The following is a 23,502-nucleotide window of genomic DNA, read 5'->3' as shown; positions in this document are numbered from 1 at the left end:
AGGTGCTGTCTCATCCCCAGGAGAAGGTTCTCTGCTCAGGAAGGCTCTGGGCAGAGGGGCACTGTGCCCCTGAAACCCTGTCTATTTGCCAAAGACCAAAGGAGAAAAAAGGCCACAGGTGTATAAACAAAATACCTAAGTCAGCTTCTCTGACAAAGCAGTCTCGTAGCTGTGATTTGCAGTGCCTTCAGGGTGCAGTTTGGAGTACTTTAGCAGGATCTCTGGAGCTAAGAACCAATGGCTGCTGCCTGATCCAGCAGGTGGGCTGGGAGCAACCAGGGCCCACCTGGGGAGAGTGACTGGATGAGGGCATCCTTTTGGTGAAAAGTGGATTCATTAAAGAGCAAACAATATTTGTTACTATATACTGACTCCGCAAAGAGTTTGCACAAGAGAAAGTGTGTGTGGGGGAACAATTTGAAAATATACATAGCATCTCATATCAGCCTTTGTGAAATGACGTTTTTCTTTTTTCAGCTTTCATTTTGAAAGAGGGTCTCCATTTCCTGACTGATGTAAATCTCCTGAGAAATGGAGAGCAGTACGTAACCTGAAACTGAGCTGAAAGGTTTTGTTTCGGATGAAGGTTGCTTGGGGGTTATCTGTGTGTGTGTGTGCGGGGGGGGCTTATCCATGATCTTTCCTCCATGGCATTGCTGGTTTCCTCAGCTCCACTACCAAAATGAAAAGCCCATCAGTTGTCCGGCTGGTAACGCACCCCACCGGTGTTCCCACGGGCAGCTGAGACCACGGAGGAAGGCTGCTGCAAGCTGGAGGAGTCAGTTCCTTCTGTTCAAAGCTTTAGGCTCGGAAGTGTCTTGGCAATGCCATGGTAAATACCTAATGTTAGCCTGGTGTCAAACCTCTCTTCTCACTTGCTCTTTATCCCTGCGAGATGGTGATAAAACATCTGAAGAAGCTGGAGTCATTCCAGGTCAGGCTGAAAGAGCTAGAAACCATCACAGGTAGTTTCCAGGTTTGGTATCTTCTTAAAATCAAAACTGTTAAATATTACCTTTTCTTAATGACAGAAAGTTATAGCGAGTGCAAACTGGGATATAATTCCCGCCTTGACTCTTAAGGCCATGCCATTTTGGGTTGTGTGTGTTTCCAGGTAGGGGTGCAGTGTGTGCTCGTGCATATGAAGACATGCAAAAATGTTATTCCAGTACAGAACGTGTATCTCAATTCACAGGGTGCCGAGGGAAATTCCCACACTGTCATAAAATGTCTAGCAATGATATGCTAGGCAAAAGCAGAAATTTAGGCCTGGAAACACTAGAAGAGTTTGTGGCAATGGAACTGAGCTAAAATGAATTTTGACATTTAATCCTAGATCAATTGGCAAATCTCACAATAGATAATTTTTCCCTCGCTCGGGCAAAGCACAGCCACACAGAGCTGGTGAAAAAGAATTAATTTCTAAAGATCAGCTGCCAATCTTTCCACTAGACTGAGGGTTAGTATAGGAGCTCTCTCACAGCACCAAAATACTGAATAAGTTTAGAGAAAGAAGCCAACTATTTCAAGCTCAGAAGATCATTTATAAGACAAAAATCGCTCTCCACAGCATTGAAGAGTCTGAGGGATGCTCTCAAAGATTAATTTTCTGGGTGCAGGAGGGGGAGTGTTAGACTTCCTTCCTCAAAATGAACCGGCAAGATGATTCAATTGTATCGCTTTCAGAGCGCGCGCCTCCAAGACGTTCACTCAAAGATGCGGTCATAAAAAATGACTCTGTTACTCTGGGAGGAAGAATAGTGAAGAAACTGTTAAACCTGGTCACAGTATGTGACATCCTTGAGCTCAAAAGCAATGCTTCTTCTGAGCTACTGCACAGTAAAATTAAAGATATGAAGCCAAATTCATCTCTGGTGTAATACTCCTGGCAGTGGCAGGAGAGGCACCTGGGATTAATTTCTTCCATTATGGAAGTGGCAGAAGAAGCTGACAAATTGTTTTGCATGTTTTTGCAGCACTTAGTTACATATACCTGCTCCACTAATGGAGTCCCATGCCATAAAGGAGGGTGGCTTTTAGCTCCGGCTCCCCAAGGACTGGATACGGCACTAATCGTGGCCTGCAAGCTGCTCTGGCAGCATGCACAGCCCTCATCACATTTGCAGGGGTTCAAGGAGCGGGAATCCCTAGGACTGATGGAATTTACTGGTTTCTTATGTAGAGGAATATTTCCATCAAATGCTTTGTGATCAAGGAGGAAACACAAGCTGGGCTGTGCTTGCCTCAGCGAAGGGGTAGGTCTTCAGCTGGTTAGAGGATTTGCAGGCTGGGTTTTAGGCTCTCTTCCCACTGGTGCCTTTCACTTGATGGCCACCTTTGGGCTGGTCACCAGCCTAGTCTATTTGTGCCGCAGACAACCTGCGGTAGCCACACACCAGCTGCATTTCTATCTCGGTCTATGCTGTGCTTGGGTGGTTTGCCCTGGTGTCTTGGGGACAACCTGGTACAGCCCTGTGAGTGTTTCTGGGCAGAGGTCTGCTACAGTGCCTGTGCCGCACAGCACTGGTGGGATTGGGTACCACCTCCTGAGACCTCTTGGGTCATCCTGTGCCACCTTCCATAGACAACACAGAGAAAACTCGCTCTGTGTTTGCTCCTGTGTGTCTTTTTGTCTTCTTTGGGGTAAAATCTACAAACTTAGTCTGTGCAAGGGAATGTCTGTATTGACACTGTTGGATTGAAGGAATGTGGGCCTGACAGACCTCTGAAAACCAGGCTCTGGGACACCTCCCCAGGTAAAAGCAAGCAGTGATAAGTCATAAACCGCAGGTAAAGCATACTTGTGCTGGGATAACCTCAGGCTGTCTCCGCTCCTTGGAACACACTCTCATTGCTTTTCCCTAGTCACCACTGTCTCACTGCCCTGAGCCTGTGTGGGCTCAGACTGCCCCGTGGCAGTGCTCGCTGCTGGGCTTGCAGGGCAAACTGTTGTCTTTCCCTGCCAAATAGGAATCGCAGCACCCCAAGCAGGCAAAAATTTGGTGAGAGCCATGCACAAGCTGAGGGCAGGCAGGAGTGCAGAGCTCGCGGTGGGGACTTGCAAAGCAAGCATCCCGCAGCCTGACTCCATCTGGCTCTGCTGAGGAGCTGGATTTCTCTAAAATGACGAGTGCTGCTTTGAGGAAGAGGGTCTGTGGGTTGCTTTGCACTTTGAAAAATCGAGAGCATCTCCATGTATGGATTTCAGGAGGTGATGCTAAAGACAAAGTGCTCTCCACCTTTATTAGTGACAGTTTCACCTCAAGTGCTGAAACTTCTGGCTAGCTATAGCAATATATATGGTCTTTGAGAAGACAAGTCTGCTAACAAACCATAAAATATAATTCTTTTGCCATATCAAATGATGCCTGAACTTAGCTCACTGAAGGCACTTTGAAATGGAGACTATTGATGCAGACCTGAGCTGGCTCTGCAAATTATGAGCTGTTGTTTTCAAGCCCATGTGTTGATGTTGCCCCCAAAGAAGAGATTTGCCGAGAAAAACTCAGAAAGGGGAGGCCTAGCACGAACATGTTTTTTGACATTTGCTGCCAAATCTCTTCATGTAGTGGAACAACTAGGTAATGAGTGCAACCATGTTTGCTACGTTCAGCCCGTGTGAGGTGTGATAAAGTTAAGCTTTTCGTCAGATTTTCATTTTAAATTAAAAAAAAAAAAAAAAAAAAAGATCATACAGATTTCACTTACCTGCAAATACATTTGGGTGAAACCCTAAAGCCGTCAGTGAGCAGTAAGCAAGGAGCCAGGGTTTGATATCTCAAGGTATTTCAGCACTTCTGTCATGTTAAACATAAGAAATTCACTGATGTATTTTTAGTGTTGTGACCTTTTGAATTCAGCGCATTGGTGTTATTGGAGGGGTTTTTGGGGAAAAAGGGGTTGCTCCTAAAAATTGGCCAATTCCATGTGACTGGAGAGCAGGTTCTTTCACTTGGGTGCAAGAACAACCTAAGTGGATGTATGAGAGCCCTTAATGCTTCTCCATCGCATTTGAGCTTGGTTTGTTTTGTTGTAATTGCGTTTCTGGAATGCTTTATCCTATCAATGACATTAATTACGGAGTAATTGCTTTAGTAGCATGTAACAACTCTCCTCCTTTTTTAAATAGATTTTCACACGATGTGTAAACTTTGCTGTATATGTGCTACATTTCCTGTGTCATGAAATAATGTGTAGACAAAATAATGTTTTTCCTGTCAGAAATTCAATGGGCATCTAAAGCAAAGTGACAGGTGGTTAAATAGCTGCATTTAAAGGATGTCAAGAAGATTTTTTGGACAGGTACCAAAAGCTGATGCCAAAAAGAAGGCCTAATACCATCTGTTTTGAGATGCAATTTTACATTAGATTTTAAATGACACAAAATGCCAAATGCATAACCTTGATTTGTGGGTCAAATCTAGCTTATCTAGATTGTGGATGTTTTTATTTACCGGCACAGTTCCTGAACTAGAGCCCACTCAGGTAAATGAACACATTTTCAGTCAGGAACATCTTAGGTAATAGGAGGTTTCTGAGTTGCATTTAATTTTGTTTTGTATTACATGTAAATCCAGATGCAATGTGGATTTAATTAATCCAATTTCATTGCATTTTAATGTACACATTTGCATTGTGTTTATTGGCAATTGGCTTTATCCATTTGTTCAGCATTTTTTTATACCCAGTGAAACTACTGAATATTTAGAGATCTATATACTTCAGAGCAGAAATGAGAAGTGTAGCTCTGAATTAAATAGTATGATTAGGAGTTCTCAGACACAAACTGGGGAGAAGACTAAAATGTCAAAACATAGCTGCATAATACAGTGGAAAATTGATATCCATATTTTAAAATAATAATCTGTACAGTACTAAATTATTTTAAAAATAATGTGAGAAGGCATTTTAGATGGTCTGTTAAAATTGAAAATATACTTTTATAGTTAAAGACCAGTGTGTGCTGGAGGGCTACTTGGAAACAAATAATGAGTCTGACAAATTTGGCTACTTTTTCATGCTCCTAAAAAAGTGCCTTTGAAATTACAATTATTCAGGTTCAGTCTAATATTTAGAAATGCTCATTGTGGAGTTTTCTCTCCTTTGTGAGGAGTCTGGCTTAAGCGGGATTGCTGAGATAATCACACTGTTGTTTCTGTTCCACTGTAAATGTTAGGCATGAAATGTGAGTTGTCATGTTTGTAGTCTTCTTTCAGTGGCCTGGCCAAAGCAACCGAAAGAGCTAAGCGACTCCCCACAAAACGCAGAGCAATGAACTCGCTGGAAGAGCAGCCCCTTCTCGCTTCTGTCTGCTGGTGCTGGGTTCGGCTCTCACGTGCATACTGCAGCTCCGGTGGTGTCACTGGGTTTGCTATTGCTTCAGCCACGGTGGCATGTCCCTTTCCTCTTTTGATGTTTGGCCAAAACACAAAATCTTTACTCATTTCTTTTTTTTTTTCCCCTAGTTTCTTGAGGAGTTTTGCTTAATCAAAGACTGATTTATGGACCCAGGGGAAAGCTTGACCCCTCTGACGCATGTCTACTGTAGCAGGTCTCCCCATCTCTCCGTCTCCTCTATAGTGTCCAGCTCTTTCTGCAGTGGACAAGTCCCACTTTCCTGGAGCTCAGCTAATGCAAGAGGAACGGTTGAGGTAGGCTATCAAGGGCAAAAGCCCCAAGCGGCAGACCCAGGTGCTGTCTCATCCCCAGGAGAAGGTTCTCTGCTCAGGAAGGCTCTGGGCAGAGGGGCACTGTGGCCCTGAAACCCTGTCTATTTGCCAAAGACCAAAGGAGAAAAAAGGCCACAGGTGTATAAGCAAAATACCTAAGTCAGCTTCTCTGACGAAGCAGTCTCGTAGTTGTGTTGCATTACCTTCAGGACACAACCCCATTCTTCCAGGAAGGAGGCTTTGTGCATCCTTCACGCTTCAAGAAGCTCTGTGCAGTTAAACCTCTCTGCCTTGGAGGTGAGAGGTTGTATTACTCTGGTTCTGGGTAGAGAGGAACACCAAAGTGCTAGATGAAAGCAGGAGTTCGGACAAGTCCACCCCGCTCCTTTCTTATATTTAAGGGACAAAAACGATAAATTATATTGAAATATGGGGAAAACTGGGCTGAAGAAGGTACTGGACATGTGGAGGGCCTGGGCTGGTTCCTCCACCACAGTGAGCCGTGCAGGCATACAGACAGGACATTGCAGGGGCTGGAGGTAGCTCAGAGGACTTTTCTTGAGGGCCTGGTCAAGGGAGTCCATGCTGGAAAGCTGACAGTGTTGGGCTGTCTTTCTTGACAGTCTAATGAGTACAATTGCCGAAGACATTCATGAGGTGAGCTGCAAGAACGTTTGTTTGATGAAGAGCATTTTCTCTGCCAGCTTCCCTTGGTGTATATCAAAAAAATGATTTATAGATATTAATAGGAATAACACTTTGTGATGACTGACTTTTTTTTCAGATCAGTCTCTGTCTGAGATCTAATGAAGGCAGATGAATGTACAAAGTTTGACAGGGCTGATTGTTGTGAATCCTGCGCTCCAGGGATCTGAGAAGACATTAAGAAAACATTGCTACATTTTGAAAAGAAGAGCTTTTAAAATGGTTAGAATGGAACAGTTCTGATTTCTGTCATTTAAGAGAAATCAGTTCGTATCTGCTGAAGAGATACTGTAAGTTTAGTGATGAAATGTGCTAATTTTTGTAGGAAATAACAGAATTAAATCCTGCTTTAACTGAAAAAGCCAATTCAGCCTTAACTGTAAAGCTGCTAGCAATGTCTCCACAATATAAGAAATATCATAATTATGATAATTAATAAAGATAATATAGTAAAACCTTGCTAATTCATACTAATGACTCAGAGGCTGCTTACTAATTACTGAATTTTGTGGATAAACAAGCCAGAATAATGCAGCACAAAATATACTTTGTTCCATTATTTTGACAACTCTAATTTTAATTATTTATACTTCATAATATACTAGTCACTGTACTTGGGAGGATTTTACAAAAATAATGATGCTTTAGTAACTTGACATGTTGGTTCAGTATCTGCTGAAACAGAGAGGAAAATCAACCAGTTCTGGATGTGTGCAAACTAGGAAGAGTGTGGACTAGCAGACCATAGATCAACAACAGCGTAATGCAAAATATGATACGTATCTATATTGCCTTGGACAGAGAGCCCTCGGAGCAGTTCTCTCTAGCGGGAACGCCTGCAAGCAGGCCAGTTTTGGTGCTAAACATGGAGTGATCGATGCTGCTTCTTCAGAAAATCATACAGTCTGAAAAATAATAAATGTGAAGTAGTTTTGTGCCCAAATCAATTTTTATCCTTGGATCAATTTTTCCACTGTCACGAGGGCTAAAAGCTTGTTTTAATTCCAATGAGAGCTACAACTTTTATATAATCACTTGATTCTTAAAACTGGCATTCAAAAAAAAAAAAAAAAAAAAATCCCCAACCTTCCCCTTTCCCCCCTCCATCCCAATGCTGATAAGAGTTGGTTATGTTGTTGCAATGGAAGCAGCTTCTTGAAGAATTAAATATTTGCAAAATACGCTTTTCCAGCTACAAGGCAAGGTTGGGGAGAGTTGTGTTGGGGTGCATGCTGCAATGTTGTCTCATAGGCATGCTATTTAAGCAATAAAGTCGTTTCCATCAGAGAGTTGCTAGAAAATGGAATTTATCAGCCCCGTCGTAGCCGCCTGTGAGCACGTGCATTGGTTATTGCCCCTTGCTATAGTTGGGAGTAGCGTAACATACTGCAAAACTGCTGTGTGGGTAACAGCATGTGCCTCTGGGGCGCTTCCCTCGTGGCCCGGTGAGAGATGAGCTTCTGCATCGAGAAGGGAGCACCAGCTCCCACGTAAACGCCTGCAAGCTCGGGCACGGGCTTGCTGACTCTCGGCACCCGTGGCAGTGCTCGGTTTGGTTCCAGGTGTCACTAACCTGAGCTCCCCACCCTGGGCACTGCTTGGGTGGGGGCAGTGACACAGGGATGGAGGTAGTGGGACCAGATGTTGCCGGAAAACAGAAAGAAACAGGGGAGCAGCAGTATAAAACCAATTCCTGAGTGGAAGAGAATAGAGCAAAAGGAAAATATGAGGTGGCCAACGTGAAAAGGGGCAGGAACGGAAGCTGGAAATCAAATGGGCCTGTAGCATGGAGGTGGTGGCTGATGTGTAGGAAGCAAGGTAAGGGCGAATGAGTGGCAGCTGCTAAAACAGAGTGATCCTCCAGGTCCACCAGGCAGGGTCCAGCCTGTCTTGCCCCAGTCAGGCGCTCTCTACACCTGCTGGACCTTCGGTGCAAGCCATCACCCAGCTGGTCCTCGTGATGAATCAGAGATGTGGGGAACAGCAGGGGGGAGCTGTGTCACCTTTCCAGTGGTGGTGTCTTTATAGACAGTGATGTCTAGAAGCTGGTGCAGCACAGGTGACTGCAAAGTAGGATCTCTGTTGGTGATAGGATCTCCACTGGCTTCCTGGTGAGCAGGAAGTCAGCTGTAGAGGCATGGGCAGTCTTTCCTCTCCCAGTTGGGAGAGCAGAAAGAGGTGCAGGCCTTTCACGAGTAACCTCTCAGCGCTGGGGTCCTACTTAGGCGGCTGGTGTTGGGGAGCGGGTGGGCCACTGCGAGCTGCTCGCTTGTGGGGAGCGAGGGTGAACTAACGGGACGGAAAAACATCTTTTCCTGGGGGTGGACATCAGAGTCTGCGCAGAGGAGCGAGAAGAGGCTTGACATCTTTCTACGGACTGGAGGAGTGCGAAGCAGGGCAGGGCCTTTGGGTGCGGGCCGGGGAGAGGGGTGCGGCGGGGGTCTTGGGGGGCCCGGAGCCGCAGGCCGGGAGCTGGCCCTCCGGCTCGCCCCCCTCCGTGGGGAGGGCCCGGCACGAGGAAGCCGCGCCGCGCCGCGCCGGAGGGGGCCCCCTCCGCTCTTCCCGGGGGCGTCGCGCCTCTCCGTGCGCCCTCGAGGGCCGGCGGGGGCGGCCCGGGCCCCGCCGCCGGGGGGAGCCGCCGCCGCCACCGCGAACAATAGCGGCGCGGGGCGGCGCGGAGCGGGGCGGGCCGGGGCCGCCGCCGCCGCCCCCCCGCGCCGCCCGCCCTCTCCCCGCCCCCCGCGCCGCCCGCCCCGCGCCAGAGGCACCGCCGCCGCCGCAGCCGGGTCCATGCCCGCTGGAGCCCCCGCCTGCCGCCGCCCGCAGCCCCGGCATGGACGTTAGGTTTTACCCCTCCGCCCCCACGGCCGTGGGCGCGCTGCCCGGCGCCGACCCCACTTGCCTCGGCCCCCTGGATTATTATCATTGCAACAAGGTAACGGCGGGCCGGGGGGGGGGGGGTGTGGGGGGCTCCGGCCCCGGGGCTGCGCCGCGGCGCGTCCCACGGAGCGCGTCAAACTTCTCCGCGGGTGGGAGGAAAGTGTTAACGGCGCCGGCACCCCGCGATCCTGCGGGAGGGAATTTTGAAAGCGGCGTGGGAGCGGCGCGCCGGGCGCCGTCGGGGCCGCGCCGCCCGCAGCCGGGCCCGGCCCGCCGCGCTCGCCGGCCGGCCCGGGGCAGGGCGCGGAGCCGCCGGCGCTCCCGCGCCGCCCTTCTGCGCTCGGCAGCCCGTCAGCCTGGGAGAGGTGCGGACTGGGAGAGAAACGCTCCGGGGTGAGTAGGTAGCCCCGGAGGATGATTATTATTTTCGTTTATTGCTTTATTTAATATTTTCCCTCCTAGAGTGTTCTGTCTGAAGCGATTTACATGTGCCGTGCTGTTGTTGTCGGCGGGCACTTTTCTCCTGTCCCCTCCGCGGGCGCCGGCGCTGCGGGGCCGGGCTCGCCGCTCCGCCGGCGCTGCGGGCTCGGCCCCGCGCCGCTCGGTACCCTGCTGCCCTCGCGTCCCGCAGCGCAGTTACTTCTGTTCAGCGCAGTTCTGCGCGTTTCCGAAGAGCTCCGGCACAGCGTGGAAAGCTTCCTCCCCTCGCTTCCCCGCTTGCTGCAGCGGTGGGGAAAAGCACCCTTTTTTGAAAGCAGAGGGATGCACAGGGTGACGGAGGTGTTTTTGGAAGTATCCTTCGTCTGAGCGAAGCCGAAGTGAAGGAGTTAGATGCTGTACTTCAGGGAGAAATACTTCTCTTCAAGTATCACCTGCCTCACAGTTGGGCAAATAGCGCTGATGTTTCAGCAACAAAGCAATAGGGAGCAGAGCATTTTAGAGGGAGGAACGAGCTCCGTGTTATGCTCCGAGAGAGAATTGTGGCCGGGTCCTGGTGGGCCAAATTCTGGTAATTGCATTAAAAAAGTTGATAAAGGGAGAAAGCGCTCTCCTGCTTTGGAGCTGCAGCTGAGGATGCCGTCGGCTTGTCGTGCCGCTGTAACACTTCGGGATCAAACTCTGTCTGAAAACAAACAGAAGGGAAGCTGCATGGCTTCGCGGATGTAGCAAATGAGTCTCGATCAGTTATACGTGTTTAACTATTTGCTGTCGTTTGGCCTATTTATATTTCTTTATTAAGTTGTAGCAAATCTAGTAGTTACCGTTTATTTTGCGAAGCCCGATTATCTTAAAAGGAAACCATTTCAGTTGGAACAGTTTGTTCTGTGTCTCTGTACTTCTAGTTTCAAATTGTTTTATTAACATTGCTGCTGCTCTTAAAATACTGAATATGCTCTTAAAATGTTAACGAACGAAGCTGAGCCACCTGGGAGCAGTTTAGCCATGCTGCCGAGACGTCAGTTGATAAAGTGTGCGAGAGCTTAAAGTCCAGGAGCACACGATGCCACGGAGGATTGCGGCAGCTCCCAAATCCTGCCGCTGGCAGCAGCTTGATAGTACCAAGAAGTTTTTAGCAATTAATACAGTCTAGTTTATCTTCCAGCGGTTTTCTTGCTCGGAGCCGGGCGTCCAGCGCCGCAGCCGGGGAAGCGCCCGCCTCTGCACGGCGGGAGCACCAGCTCCTCCTGCGCCGGCTCGGGAGCAAGGGCCTGGCAGCGGGCGCCGCACCGTGCCACCTGTGTACCTGCAGCTCCCGCGGTGGCCCCGGCCTGGGGCCCGTTCCCGTGAGGTCATCCATGGCCTGAATCCCGGAGATTAGTCCCGGATTAGGCTGTTGCAATTGATGCCGGGCTACTTGCTAGCGCATCTGGCAAGAGGAGCGCGGTGCGGCGTGCTGCGAGCAGGGGCTGGAGGAAGCCGGCTCTTCTGTGCCTCTAAAGAACGCAGCACGGTGCAAGAAGTGATGTGTTTCTAGCTCGGGCGCGGGAGGTTGGGGCACTAGAGGAGCATACAAGGTACTGACCGCTGCCACCAGATGCTGCTGTTGTCACTGCTACAGGAGATCTTAAGCTGGTGAGAAGAAGAAAGGAAATGACTTACCCTTTTCTGATATTCAGGATTTTTTTTTTCCTTTTCTTTCTGAGTTATCAAATGTCACTTGCTTATGCAGAACAGTGCAAATTTGTCTATGAGATGAGTCTGCTGGAGAGACGCCAGATATAAAATAGGTTGACTCGGGCGCGTGGATCGAGCACAGGTATAATGTTGCGACCTGCAGTATCCAATCATGTGCGGGCACAGAGGAGGCAGTGGGGATCCTCCAGTGCCTTTGCTTTCGGAGAACTTCTTTGGCCTTTGCGGGCTGGCGTACGGCTGAAGATCGCTACCAGCGTGCTGTAATCTAGGACGTTCTTGAGCGTGCGACGGCGGGAGCTGTCTAAGCGCATGTTTCCCCGGAGCCAGCAGAGACCCGTCTGTGAAACTCTGAAAACTCCCGCAGGTCCCCCCACCCCTTCAGTCCTGTTCAGCGCTGGCAGCTCGGCCAAGCGACAGGTTACGACGGCGTCTGCCTCCAGATGCTTCCGCTTCCAAAAGCCCCAGGGAAGGGGAGGATGAAGTGGAAAAAGCTGAAGTTCTCGCAGGGCAGTTCATGGACTTTTTTCCCTCGAAGTCAGTAATGAGCAATCACCTCTGAGCTGGGGAGCGTGCCTGACGATGTTTATGGAGAGATTTTGATTTAAAGTTTTTTTTTTTTGGTTTTTTTTTTTTTTTGGCCGAGGAGGCAGTTGTTTTGGATCCCCAATCTTGGTGGCACCTTTCTGCACCCCGGAAGGGAATTGTCCTTCTGTCGGGGGATGTTTTTGCATCCCTCTAGCTGCCTCTTGAAAATTTGGAGATTCCCCCCCCACACACACTTAAGTTCACGTAAATTTCTTGAAAGACTCTTTGCACTTGCATCCCACAATAAGAAAGCCATGAGTGGGGGGGAGGGGCACAAAAAAGCAGTTTACTAACCTGGGGGCTCACCCTGCTCTTAGCAGTGCTTCAGTGAAGGCTGGTTACGTCAGCCGAATTATCAGCACGGAAGGATTTTCGCAAATCCTTACGTTATTCAAGGACCCGCAAAGCACACGAGCGAGTTTCTCATTCTTAGTGCAGGCAAAATTGCTTTTGGCATGTGCCGGGAGTCCCGCCGAAGCGTAGTGGCACGCTCTGCGGGGTTTCACACCGTCTGTACAGTGCTGGCAGCTTGTGACGCGCAAAAGGCGATGTTGCAGTGTCCCACATCCTTGTCCCCAGGGAGAAATTTTGGATGGCGAGTTAACACCTCGCTGTTTTTCCTGCAGGAACAAATTGAAATATAAATTCTCCTTCGTTGCTTTGGGTGTTTTGGTAATCGGACTTGGTTAGGGTGATCCCAGATTTGCATTCAGGGCCATGATTGGTGGGGAGGACCCTACCTGGGAATAGTGAATTCCTTGTGGAGGAAGCATGCGTCTATGACACTGGGAAGGCCCGTGGTCCTTGGGGACCTCCCTTGTCTCCTGCTGCTGATGGGAGTTACGTGCCCACGCCGGGGAATGCTGTTAACCCTGTAGCATCTCTGTGGGAGTCAGCAGAACCGTTGGAACCCTTTTCCCAAATCTTTCTGATAGGGCTCCGTTTGCATCTTCAGATATGCCCCGTATATTGCCTTTAAGTCTGATAAACTGACAAAACCTATTTTGCCAATATGCCACCATAGATTATGGTTAATTAAAATCTGCTAGCAAGGCATTTGCAAGCAAGGCTCTCCTCGTCTTTTAAGAACTCTTCAGAAGCGGCATCTGACCTGCTGGTGTAAGCCGGGGCCATCTAATGAGCACAGTTCTATGGAACATTCTGTTTTGTTTTGACTTTTACCATACATTGTAAACTACAGCGATAAATACTGGCCCTTTTTCAGTGTTCCAGCATTGCCTTGCCATTCTGGAAGATAAAATACTTTCTTTTCCTTTTTACTTTCTAAGCCAATTCTGTTTTTAAGTGACATAAATCTTTCTTTGGGGATAGAGGATACTAGATGGGCAACAAAGTCCAGCAAACCTTCAGTTTGGGGCCCATTTTATTCTCATTTGGCAGGCAGTTCCTGCTGATTTGCGAATGTTGATTTACGCCCCCAATATGGGCAAAAGCTTCCTCTTAAAGTGTTTGAGCTGCTCACTGGGACAACCCTGCTTTCTCCAGACCGGTCTCTGGGTTGCACTGTAAAAGGTGTCTGAAGCTTGATTTTCCCCTTGGGCTTTGTTAAGTCGGAGATCCAGAGCTTTAGCACTGATAATATGAGATAATCTGAAATAATGAATGCTCACGGAAACTGTAGTCCTCCATATATGCGCAGAGGAAAGGCTTTAATATGGTTTCCTTTGGAGTAACAGAGATACTTTGGAGGCCGGGCCGACTTGTCTATAACAACAGATTTGTAACGGCCAGTTTTGAATAACCCTTAGAATAGGCAGAAACGTTAAAGGCCTGATCCGTGAAAGTCCTATGCGCTTGTAGCATCAAGAGGCCAAAAAGGCAGGATCGCAATCTCGCAAGCTGCTTTGATTTATTTACGATGCTTCAAATCGGTTACAAACGTCGGACTTCAAATCACTGGGCCGAAGCCTGCTGTGCGTCGCCCTGTCGTAACGCTGGAGCAAAGCCGTTAACGGCTGCGGGATTATTCTGTGCCTCTGAGCCCGTTACGGCCTCCAGAATGAGTTTTGTGCGCCCGCAGCGCGAGAAGCGTCCATCCCCTTGCGTTACTTCCGTCCCTGCGCGCGCCCGCGCAGGGGTGCGCGGAGGGGACGGCCGCAAGCGGCGTCCCTGCCGGCGGCAGCATCCTTCCCCCTTACCTTTGCGCCCGTCCCTTTTTCCCGAAACGGCCTCCAAACGCTTTTGCCGTAAGTTGGGTTATATCTTTCAGTATAAGCGAAGCATATAATTGTGTTTTCCTAACAGCGCTACATGAAAAATAAGTTACTGTGCTGCTGATGTGTTTGCCCAGACGATCCTCCGTCCGGTGAGGATGAGGCTTCTGTTTGACGCTGTTGCGTACCGCGTTCTCAACCTCTTCTTTGGGTTTTATTTTGCATTTCTGAAGTCCGGGCAAAGCGTTAGCGTGATTCCCGCTTTGATAGCGTTAACCTCTAATTGGAGGTCTGAGCTCTGATGTTCCACCTGTGCGAACTTACGTGCACGATCTTTACACGATTAAAACTTCTACTTGGGGACGCGGAGTTCAATTGCGGCGCGGGTGGGGGGGGAAATCCTGCCAGAAAACTTGAGCTGAAACAAGCAATAATCAAACCACTCAAAAGGATGTGATTGAGAACGGTGTTAAATTGCCTGTTTTCGCACTTATCATGGCCCGGGCTTAAATGTTTTTAATCGTGTGCCTCCCCCTCTATCTGTTGTTTCCTTCTGGTGGTTTTGTTCTGATGGATGCCATTTCTTCTTTGAAAAATGGAATTGGCTGCGGCGGCGCCTGCGGGCTAAATCTTTGCATTATGCCACAGAACCTCTCTCCTCCGCCGTAATCTTCTGCGTAGATTGGTTGACCTCTGCGGATATAATTAAATCTCTTCCTGATGACTCCGCGATTTCCACTCACCTCTATGGCCGATGCATCTGTTTAGGTAAGTGTTAAATTAGGGCCTGGTACCAGTAATTGTTATTATGAAAAGATTACTTGAAAATCGGTTTATACTGGTTGCTGTGCACTGCTTCTGAGGAACCTTATCTGAGGAAATCAGGTGACTCTTAGTCTGAGGCGGGTTTCTGACCTCTAATTATAGTGTGGTTGCGGAAGGCTGGATTGCACGAGCAGTTGAAGTAAAATGTAGATTTTTCTCTATTGAACACCCAGGCTCTTGTTCTCTGACACAATTTTCCGGTGTTCCTGAGGACCTCATAAGCTCCCAAGAGCTGGGAAATTGAGGCGGCGCTATAGGGCCCTATTTTGCAGCGGGACAGGTGGTAAAATGCGACTTCTCCAGACCTTGGTGGGAATGGGCCACCTAAGTCAGCGGGGTCTGCTCCACCTCCGCTGCTGCAGGAAGTTGCTGGGGAGTGACAAGGCTCCTTTAGCTGATTAGCACAAGCTCGTTAGCAGGTTTTCTTCCTGCAGAACCTACCGATGACTCAGGCTTTCCGTCATCCCTGCCAGGATTCATCAGGGAGGCTCTGTCCCTGTCTGTGCTGGCTGCCTCCATGTGCAGTGCTCCTCTTACTGCTCATCCGTAGGGAGAATCAGCACCTTTTCCCCCCATTTGTGTTGTCAGGATGGGGCCTGTACCTTCTTGTGTGCTTGCGGTTGGGACCAAAAGATAAGGGTTGCGTTGTGGCTCTGCCACTTGCTCTCTGTGTGAACTGAGTCTTAGTCCTCCACTTCCGGAAGTGATGGCTCATTTGGGGAGACTTCAGGTATTTGGGGGTTATTTTTGTGAACAATTGAAGCTCTCCAAACTGCTGAGCATCTGTTTAAGGAGACCTGGTCTCTGGAGAGGTGTATCCAGAGCCTCAGCACTGTGAAGGGCTCCTGTCTTCTAGAAACATGGATCTTAATGTTTCTAGCTGTGAAAAGGGTTCAGCTTCCCAACCTGATGGACCTAACAGTTTGTTTTCCTGACCATCTCCTTCTACTCCTTGGGATGGCGGTGGTAATGAATAGCTCATTAAAAGATGTTAAACCATCTGAAAAACTCTGAAATCCAGTGTTTTTTAGTGTGAAGGAGGATGACACTGAGCAGGTGAGGGGATTGGGCAGGAGACGGGGACCGAGAGCGCTGCCTTGAGTCGTGCCGGTTCCTCGGTGAGGCTCGCTGTTTGTGCGAAGGGAATTGGTGAGCTTCAGTTGCTGGCACACCGAGGTGCATGCGGCAGCAAGTGGCATCCGTTTGGTATTTTGGTTGTCCATCATATAGCAGAAAGGCTGAGGCCTGATGGGTATAGACTGAGCTCCTTTCTCCCACCTGTCCACCTCCATCATCTCCTTCCCTCTACAGCCGCAGGGAAGGTGCCCTCAGGGCCCTGGTCTCTGCCTGGGAGCTGCGGGTGGTGCAGCCCTGGAAGAGGGTGATGTATTGCCGAAGAACAGCTTATTCTCCAAGCCTACTCCCTTCCTTCAGAAGAGGGGCAAGGTACCCCGGAGTCCTTAACTGGAAGGAAAGAAATTTTTGACAGTGTGGAAGTGCTTTTAATTTTATAAAAACTTTAAAGAAATTCTTTACATGGAAGACCTAGGTATGGAATAGTGTTTAACTCTGTGTTTAGGCTGAGTGCAAAAAGCATTTGGATGTCACTTGAAGAAAAAGCAGAAATACTGAGCAGGGGGGAAAAACATGAACCACAGAAGCTGTGGCTTGGTGCAGCACTAGGAAATATTTGTTTCTCCTGATAGGATCCTGCTCTGTTAGTCAGTGTTAAACTCAGGGAGGCAACTTTCTTTCCCCTTAATGCATTATCTCATCTCTAAATAGCATTGAAAGGAGAAGAAGAATGTTCTGTTAAAAATATCAAACTTTGGGGACTGGCTGGCAGACTTTACCACTGATAAGCATTGTTGATTGAAGATCAAACAGCCCTTGAAAGCAGAAGAAAAACCTTCCAGCAAGAGGCATGGGTCTGACTGTGTAGCCAGACAGTGAGGTCACTCAGGCTTCAATCTCTGTATATTTAGGAACCAGCACTGGAATTATGGTCTGGTCTCCTTTACCCCAGACGGATGTTGGCAACATGTTGGTTTTAAACCTGATAAATCTGTTAAAGCAGAAAACAACACTTATTGGATGCCAAGAAAACCAAAGTCATGTTTTCACTCTAAGGTGGCACTTCCCCCTGACTCCCCTCTTGAGATAAAGAGTCTGCCCAGAAGGAAAGGCTGCAGGTTGTAAAGTGAACTGAAGACTAGAGGCGTGTTTTTTAATTAATTGACAACCTGAATTTCTGTGTCAAGGTGGCAAATTAATTGTGGGTGGCCGTCTGTTTGCAAACCAGATAGTTCTGCTGTGGCTGTGCCAAATTGTGCACGTGGAGTATTTAACTATTTGATTTAAATCAGACCAGAGTGGAGGCTTTTGAAAAGTATTTTAAAGCAATTTTTTTTTGCTTAAGAGTTGGGCTTTGAGGTGTGTATGGGGAAATATTACTGACATGTCATTTTTAGCTCTGCAAGCTTGCAACCCTGTAAGTTAGGTGGCTGAGATGTAGTTACATGACCTTCTTTTTGGGGGAGACCAGGGATAACAATATGTAATGTCAGTCCTCTGTGGAAGTGGAGTACCAAAATTTGCGTGGAAGCCCAAACAAAACAGTTACGTGGCTAAAATCACAGGATAATTTTGGTTGGAAGGGACCTCTGGACTTGCCTGGTTCAATGCCCTGGCCAAAGCAGGACGAACTTTGAAGTTAGATCCAGCTTAGGGTCATTTGAACCAAATCTTTTCCTTGTTATATTAGCCCCTGCTAGAAGTAAACTTTGTTTTTCAGCATGTTTAAAGCCTTTAGCTCAATTCTGCAACTGTCTTTGGATATGAAGGTGGCCTTAGTGGGGCCCTGGAAGGACAAAATGTCTCTTCTGCGGTGGGGATTTGGGGAAAGTATCTCACAAATGGGAGAGGATTATTTTTCTGCTCTGCCTGTGGCATTGTATTTCTACTCTGTCTGGGTACAGCTTGGTACAGAGACTTAAAATGATTCCAATGGCACTTTCTAGGAGTGAGATGGTAGGAGAGAAAATATCAATATACAGTCCCTACCAATTAAGAGCCTTGGATTTGCAGTTCTGATACAGTGCAAGTCTCAGTGGAGATGGCTGCAGTCAAACACTAACTGGGAAGTTAGTAATAAAAAGAGATTTAGTTAGAATTAATAAAATGAAGCAAAATGCCTCATTGCTTGGAAAACACACAGTATTCACTGAGATTTAGAAACACATCCTGTAGGAGCAGAGATCCAGATTGTAGGCTTCAGAGCTGGCTCCGGGATCCTTTCCCTACATGTGTTACTATTCATATTGCAGCGCAGGGTTTCATTTATTTTATTGTTTTGGCTGGAAAGGTCACAGTGTGAAAGTTTGAGAGGAAATTAGAGTAGAGCTGGAAACAAGAGCAGCCTAGTGCAAAATTGCATCTGCAACTCTTGCAGCTTTCCTTTGCCTTCCATGGCAGCGTGATACTATTCCAACCATGTAGCTTCTCTGTTCCTAGGCTGCAGACTATGCTGGGGTCACACCAAAACCCTTTTTAACATGCCAGGTATGTTCAGCTGAACCGAAAGCCTGATTCTCATTTTGCTGTTGGTCGTATCCAGCAGGAAATTTCCTGAATATAAGGTACACACTAGTGCACACTAAGCAAATGTGATATAGAAGAGCACCCTCAAATTCAAACAGAGTTCTGTTCAGGTCTTCTCTAAGCCTCAAAGCAGAAACTCGGTCTTGAATTGCTGGAAATATAGGTGGGATCTAAATGTAAAGGTGAGGTTGTCAATATCAAAATGTCTGTATAGAACAGATAAATCCAAGTTTTTCATGGAAACTGATTCCTGATTTGGATGAGTTTGATTCATTTAAAGTTGTTTTATTCAGAACTGCCCTCCATGAACTGCATTTTAAATTGTAGATTCAGTTTCTGTCTGCTGGAAAGCACTGCTCTGAATTTTCTAGGAAGGGTGGATTTCAGCATCCACTTGTCTTGTGAAATTGTCCTATGAAGTTCTGAAGTTCTGTTAGGGCTTTTTGTTTGCCTCCTATGTTGGAAAATCTTGGACAGCATTTTGGGAATGGCCTTGTAGGGCTCTCTTTCTCTGCTTGTACCTCAGAGACAGGAAGAGTGGGCTCCTAGACCTAGAGCTTTAGCATGTGTTGGTTGTTGTTGTGCCATGGGGACAGTGCCAGCTTGGAAAGGATCCTCTCTTAGCAAAGAAACATCTCAAGAACAGGCTGTCTCCAGGCTTAATGCAGTTGTAACAGGATGGCTGCGTGGCCTGGAGTTTTCTTAGGTGCTGTTACGGATCTTCCTGTCACTAGACCATCAGATCAGAGAGCTGAGCGGACCAGGTGTCCTCAGGCAATGTGAAATAGGGCTGGGGGTTCTGGTCCTGCTCTCTGAGTACAGGTGTGCCCATTGTGACTGGGGTCAGATGAGGCATGTGAAACTGGTGGTGCTCATCACCTTTATCAGAGTTGGAGCCACCAAAGAGGCCAAGGGAGAGATCAAATTTTCTTCAAGGTTTCTGCTGTGTTTTTTTTTGGAGCTTAAATGCAATCTCCTGTTCTGCCAATCCAGCGACATCCCGTCTGAAATGGCTTAAAAATAACAACACAAGAAGTCCGTGCAATTGCATTTTTAATGATTCTGAGCACGTCGGCTGTAGTTGTCCCTGTTTAGCCCGATGTGGTGACAAAGCCTGGCTTGGAGTGCCTGGTTAGCCAAAGTGATTAGCGCATCTGGGTTCTTGCCCAAGAGTTGCTGAGCTCCTCAATTCATGTCGGTGGGGCCAAAGGCTGCTCAGCAGGAGTTGTTCGAACCTCACATCTTTGAGCCCTGTGCAAGACGATTTTCTCTTGTTCTGTTGCTTCACGATATTTTTATGTGGCCCAGACTTGATTAAATATTCTGCTTTATTAACATGCTGTAATCTGAGGAGCAGAAGGAGATGAGAAAGAGACAATATAGGAAAGTGAAGTTCTTTGATCATCATTGCGATTCAGGTTTGTTTCCTTCGTATAGGTTCCCCTCTTTCTCCCTGTTGTCCAAGTGTTGCTTCTGTAGCAACTGTCAGCCTGAAGATTGCTGCGAGAGGTGTCTCTTTGCTCTGTGGGCTTGTTCCTGATGCTTCATTTTCCTTGCTAATACCAATTGTTTCTGCCAAAATCATTTTGTGGTGTTATGTAAACCTAGAATCACAAGCTAACACTCTTAATATGGGTTGCTTCAAAATGTGCTGGATCAAGTTCATCTGTGTGCTAACTCTGCTGACATGAAGCGCATTGTGCTAAGGGCAGCTTTGGCTCAGCAGCTTGTGGAGGTGAGCAGCCATCAGCAGCTGATCCAGAGGGATCTGCCCCGATTGTTCCGTTGTTGTGGATGGTTGAAGTGGAAAGCATGAACAGCTCTCAAAAGTCACTCTGGACTGGGATTTAAACTGCTTCTAGAGCATGGTACCTGCACATCAAACCTTATTTTTTTGCAGAAGAGTCTGTATTTCTCATCATTGGGTTTGTGGCAGTGTTGGATGGTTATATGTGGTTTCTCACCAGGACCAGAAAATACGTCACTGCATCTCCACCTGCTTCTCTGCACGTGGTCTGAAGACTTGTGTCTCTCCCTGCACTCCCCCACAGCCAACAGATGAGAGTTAAAGTCCATTTTCACAGAGAGCACAATGTTTTCTTCAGAGGCTGCTGGCTGGACAACTATTCTAATATGCCAGGTTGTGTAGACCCTCCTCTGGAGCATACATGCTCTCTCTGTAGCAACAGCAGTGGTTACTTACCTACAAAGTGCTATTAGCAGAGACCTTAATGAATTTCTAAGTGCTTCTTAATGTGATTTGGCAGGCAGAATAAAAAAAGGAAGAGAACCACCATTGCTGTGTGACCAACCTCCTCCCTGTGAACCATGAGCAAGTGCTCCCTGCTCTGCTGTTCGTGAGGGATTAAAGAGATTAAATCCTGCTGACTTGGCAGGTGATGCTGATGAATGTTTGGAGGGGATTAGGATAAATCTGTTTCTCCTTCTGATTTAGCTCAAGATTTGAATTCATTGATAAAGTGTGCCCAGGTTACATCTCTGAAACCTCATCAAAGTCCGTAGATCTGCACAGATGTAAGTGAAGGCAGAATTTGTCTTTGGAATAGAAAGGCTAATGAATTAACCTTTATAAGGTTGATGAATGCTTAGATAGCTGTGCATCTATTCCTGTCTCAGTAGCTAATTAATCCGTAGTGCCACAGAATTAAAGGAAGACTGGGTTGGATCCCTGACTAGGAGGAATTGGCCTAATGCCATTGACCTCAACTGCAGCATAGCTGCGTCAGGCTCCTTATTAACTGACCTGTGTGCGCAGGATACAGTGTTTATGTGAGACTTGAGTTTCAGCCAAAAATGCGAGCTCTCAAACTAGAAGCCTTATGCTTTTCAACTGGAATGGGTGTAGCTATTTGTTGGGATCCACGGACTACGTGCAGCCCATGTTCTGTTGGTGTCCTGGCCACTGTTTTTTTTGGGTGGTACCCTTGGTCTGGGTCTTGAGGTGAAAGGGCATTTTCTTGGCAGCTTCAGGCAGCTGTTGGTGTCTTCTAAGGCACGGACATGGGGATGGTGGGACTCCTGAGAGCGTGCCTGGAAGGTGCACCAGCATCGGAAGGCTGCCTTTACAGGAGCATCAAGCCCCATGGTGTGTTGATTTGGGCCAAGGAACATTGCTGTGACTCACCATCAGGAGTATTTTGTCTCCTGTGCTGAGTATCCAGCTGAGGCTACAGGGAAGGAGCATGGCTCTGCAGCACTTCTGAGAACATTCGGTGCAAAACATAGCAGCAGAACTGAGTGACTGTCTCTGGGAGTGGAAAAAATGATTCCAGTCTTCATTCCTGCTTCTGTCTGGTATGCAGTCAAGCTAAGTTCTTAAGGAACAGAAGATCTGCAGGGACATGCAGAAGAGCACAGGGGGTGCTGAGAGAGAACAAACCTGTGCCCCTTGTCTGCGTTCCCACAGCGTGGAGAGCAACAGTGTCTGGGCGACATACCTGGGACAACTCCCTCTGGGTGCCCAGAGGCTCTTGCACAGGAGGACCTGTTCAGCCTGGCCCACAGCCCATGCTGGCATGGTCACAAGACCATGGTACAAATCTTCTCTTGCAGGCAGCTGTGCTGTTGAAAGCCTGTGTGGTGGTGAATGGGTGCTGACAGACACCCTGTTCAGGGCTCTTCCCCTGCAGCTGCTTGTCCAGGAAGGGCTGCAGAGGTGCAGGTTTCTTCCTGCTGCTTAGCAAAGCTGACATTTAAAAATCACCTGAATGCGTATAAAGTTGCTTATAAATCTTTTCGACTGAAGATGGTCATGCAAGGCCTCTCTTGGAAGCGTGGAGAACCTCCAAACATGATGGACTCAACGTATGAATTTGTAGTAACTCAATAAATTTGTGATAACTCTGGAGGTGCAAGAGACAGCTGGTGTGTGTTTGCTGTGTGTGCGCGCACGCTTCAAAGCCAGTTACGCTGCAGCTGCTAAGGGAATCCAGCAAAAGTTGGCTACAGCTACTAAGCTCTTTGCTCTCTCTAATTTGATAACTCCTATTTCTCATGAAAGAGAGTGCTGTTAATGCTAGCTCGAGCCAGGTGCAGTTATCCTGAGCGTAATCTGAAGTTACAAGCTTTGTAAAACAGGTCTGAAGCTGGAGGGAGTTTGAACAAGCAGTATCACTGCATACAGGAGACGAGGGCCGGGCTTGCGCCGTGGCTCGTGGAGAGCCGTTCTGCTCGCTTCCTTTGAGTTGTTTTTGGGTTATATGGCTGTAGCAGCAATCACGATCCACTCTTGGTCATTTTAAAGGCTGGTGGGATGGATAAGAAAAATGAAGCCCGGTGGTAAGTCACGGCCGCTCAGGATACTTTAAAGAACCTAATACTCGGAAATAATGTAGCAATAACATGATTTTCAGTGGGTCAGTACAATTATGTTTTTTTAGAAAATAGGGACAAAGAGGGCTTGAAACGGAACATATTAAAAAGACCTTTCTTCGCTGTCAAACTGGAAGGTTTTAAAGTGTCCTGTAGTTTCATCACGCTGCTGCGTAAGCTGGTGTGTGTTGATGAGTATGTCATCTTAAAGAAGAGCAAAAAATGAAGTTAAACTTACCCAGACAGTGGAGGAGAATATTTAGCATCCATTTTTTGTGACGATGGTAGCTTGTTTAAAATAAACATTTGCCTTAGTTTAACTCCAAACAGGAAAATAATGGCTGTTGTAATGCCTCTATTAGAGGAATTTTGTTTTAAAGCACTTTGGGGTTACATTAGTTGAGTGCAAAATGAATTCCTCTTCTGGAGCAAATAAACCCCGATCAGATTGAATGCTGGGAGCTGACAGTTTGATGTGAGGATGTGCAGCACAGACAGGTCTCCAGGGGCCAGCTGGAAAATTTGGTTCTTGATGTAATTCTTTATGCTCCTCTTCTTCCCTCCTCCCTTTGCTCACCTCAGTGAAGAGAAATGGC

General features: G+C 47.6%; 1 protein-coding gene across 1 annotated transcript in view; it reads left to right on the top strand.

Moving 5' to 3' along the window:
• Positions 1-9,146: 9,146 nt before the first annotated feature.
• TOX2 (TOX high mobility group box family member 2) overlaps positions 9,147-23,502 on the top strand; it is a 150,918-nt gene continuing 136,562 nt past the window's right edge. Inside the window, exon 1 of the mRNA XM_062589218.1 lies at positions 9,147-9,309. Within this exon, the coding sequence (XP_062445202.1) occupies positions 9,208-9,309 (102 nt within the window). The 5' untranslated portion in view covers positions 9,147-9,207. The remainder of the gene's footprint in view (positions 9,310-23,502) is intronic.

This window comes from Rhea pennata, chromosome 16, assembly GCF_028389875.1.
Source record: "Rhea pennata isolate bPtePen1 chromosome 16, bPtePen1.pri, whole genome shotgun sequence".
NCBI lineage: Eukaryota > Metazoa > Chordata > Aves > Rheiformes > Rheidae > Rhea > Rhea pennata.
This window is presented reverse-complemented; position numbering and strand designations above follow the sequence as displayed.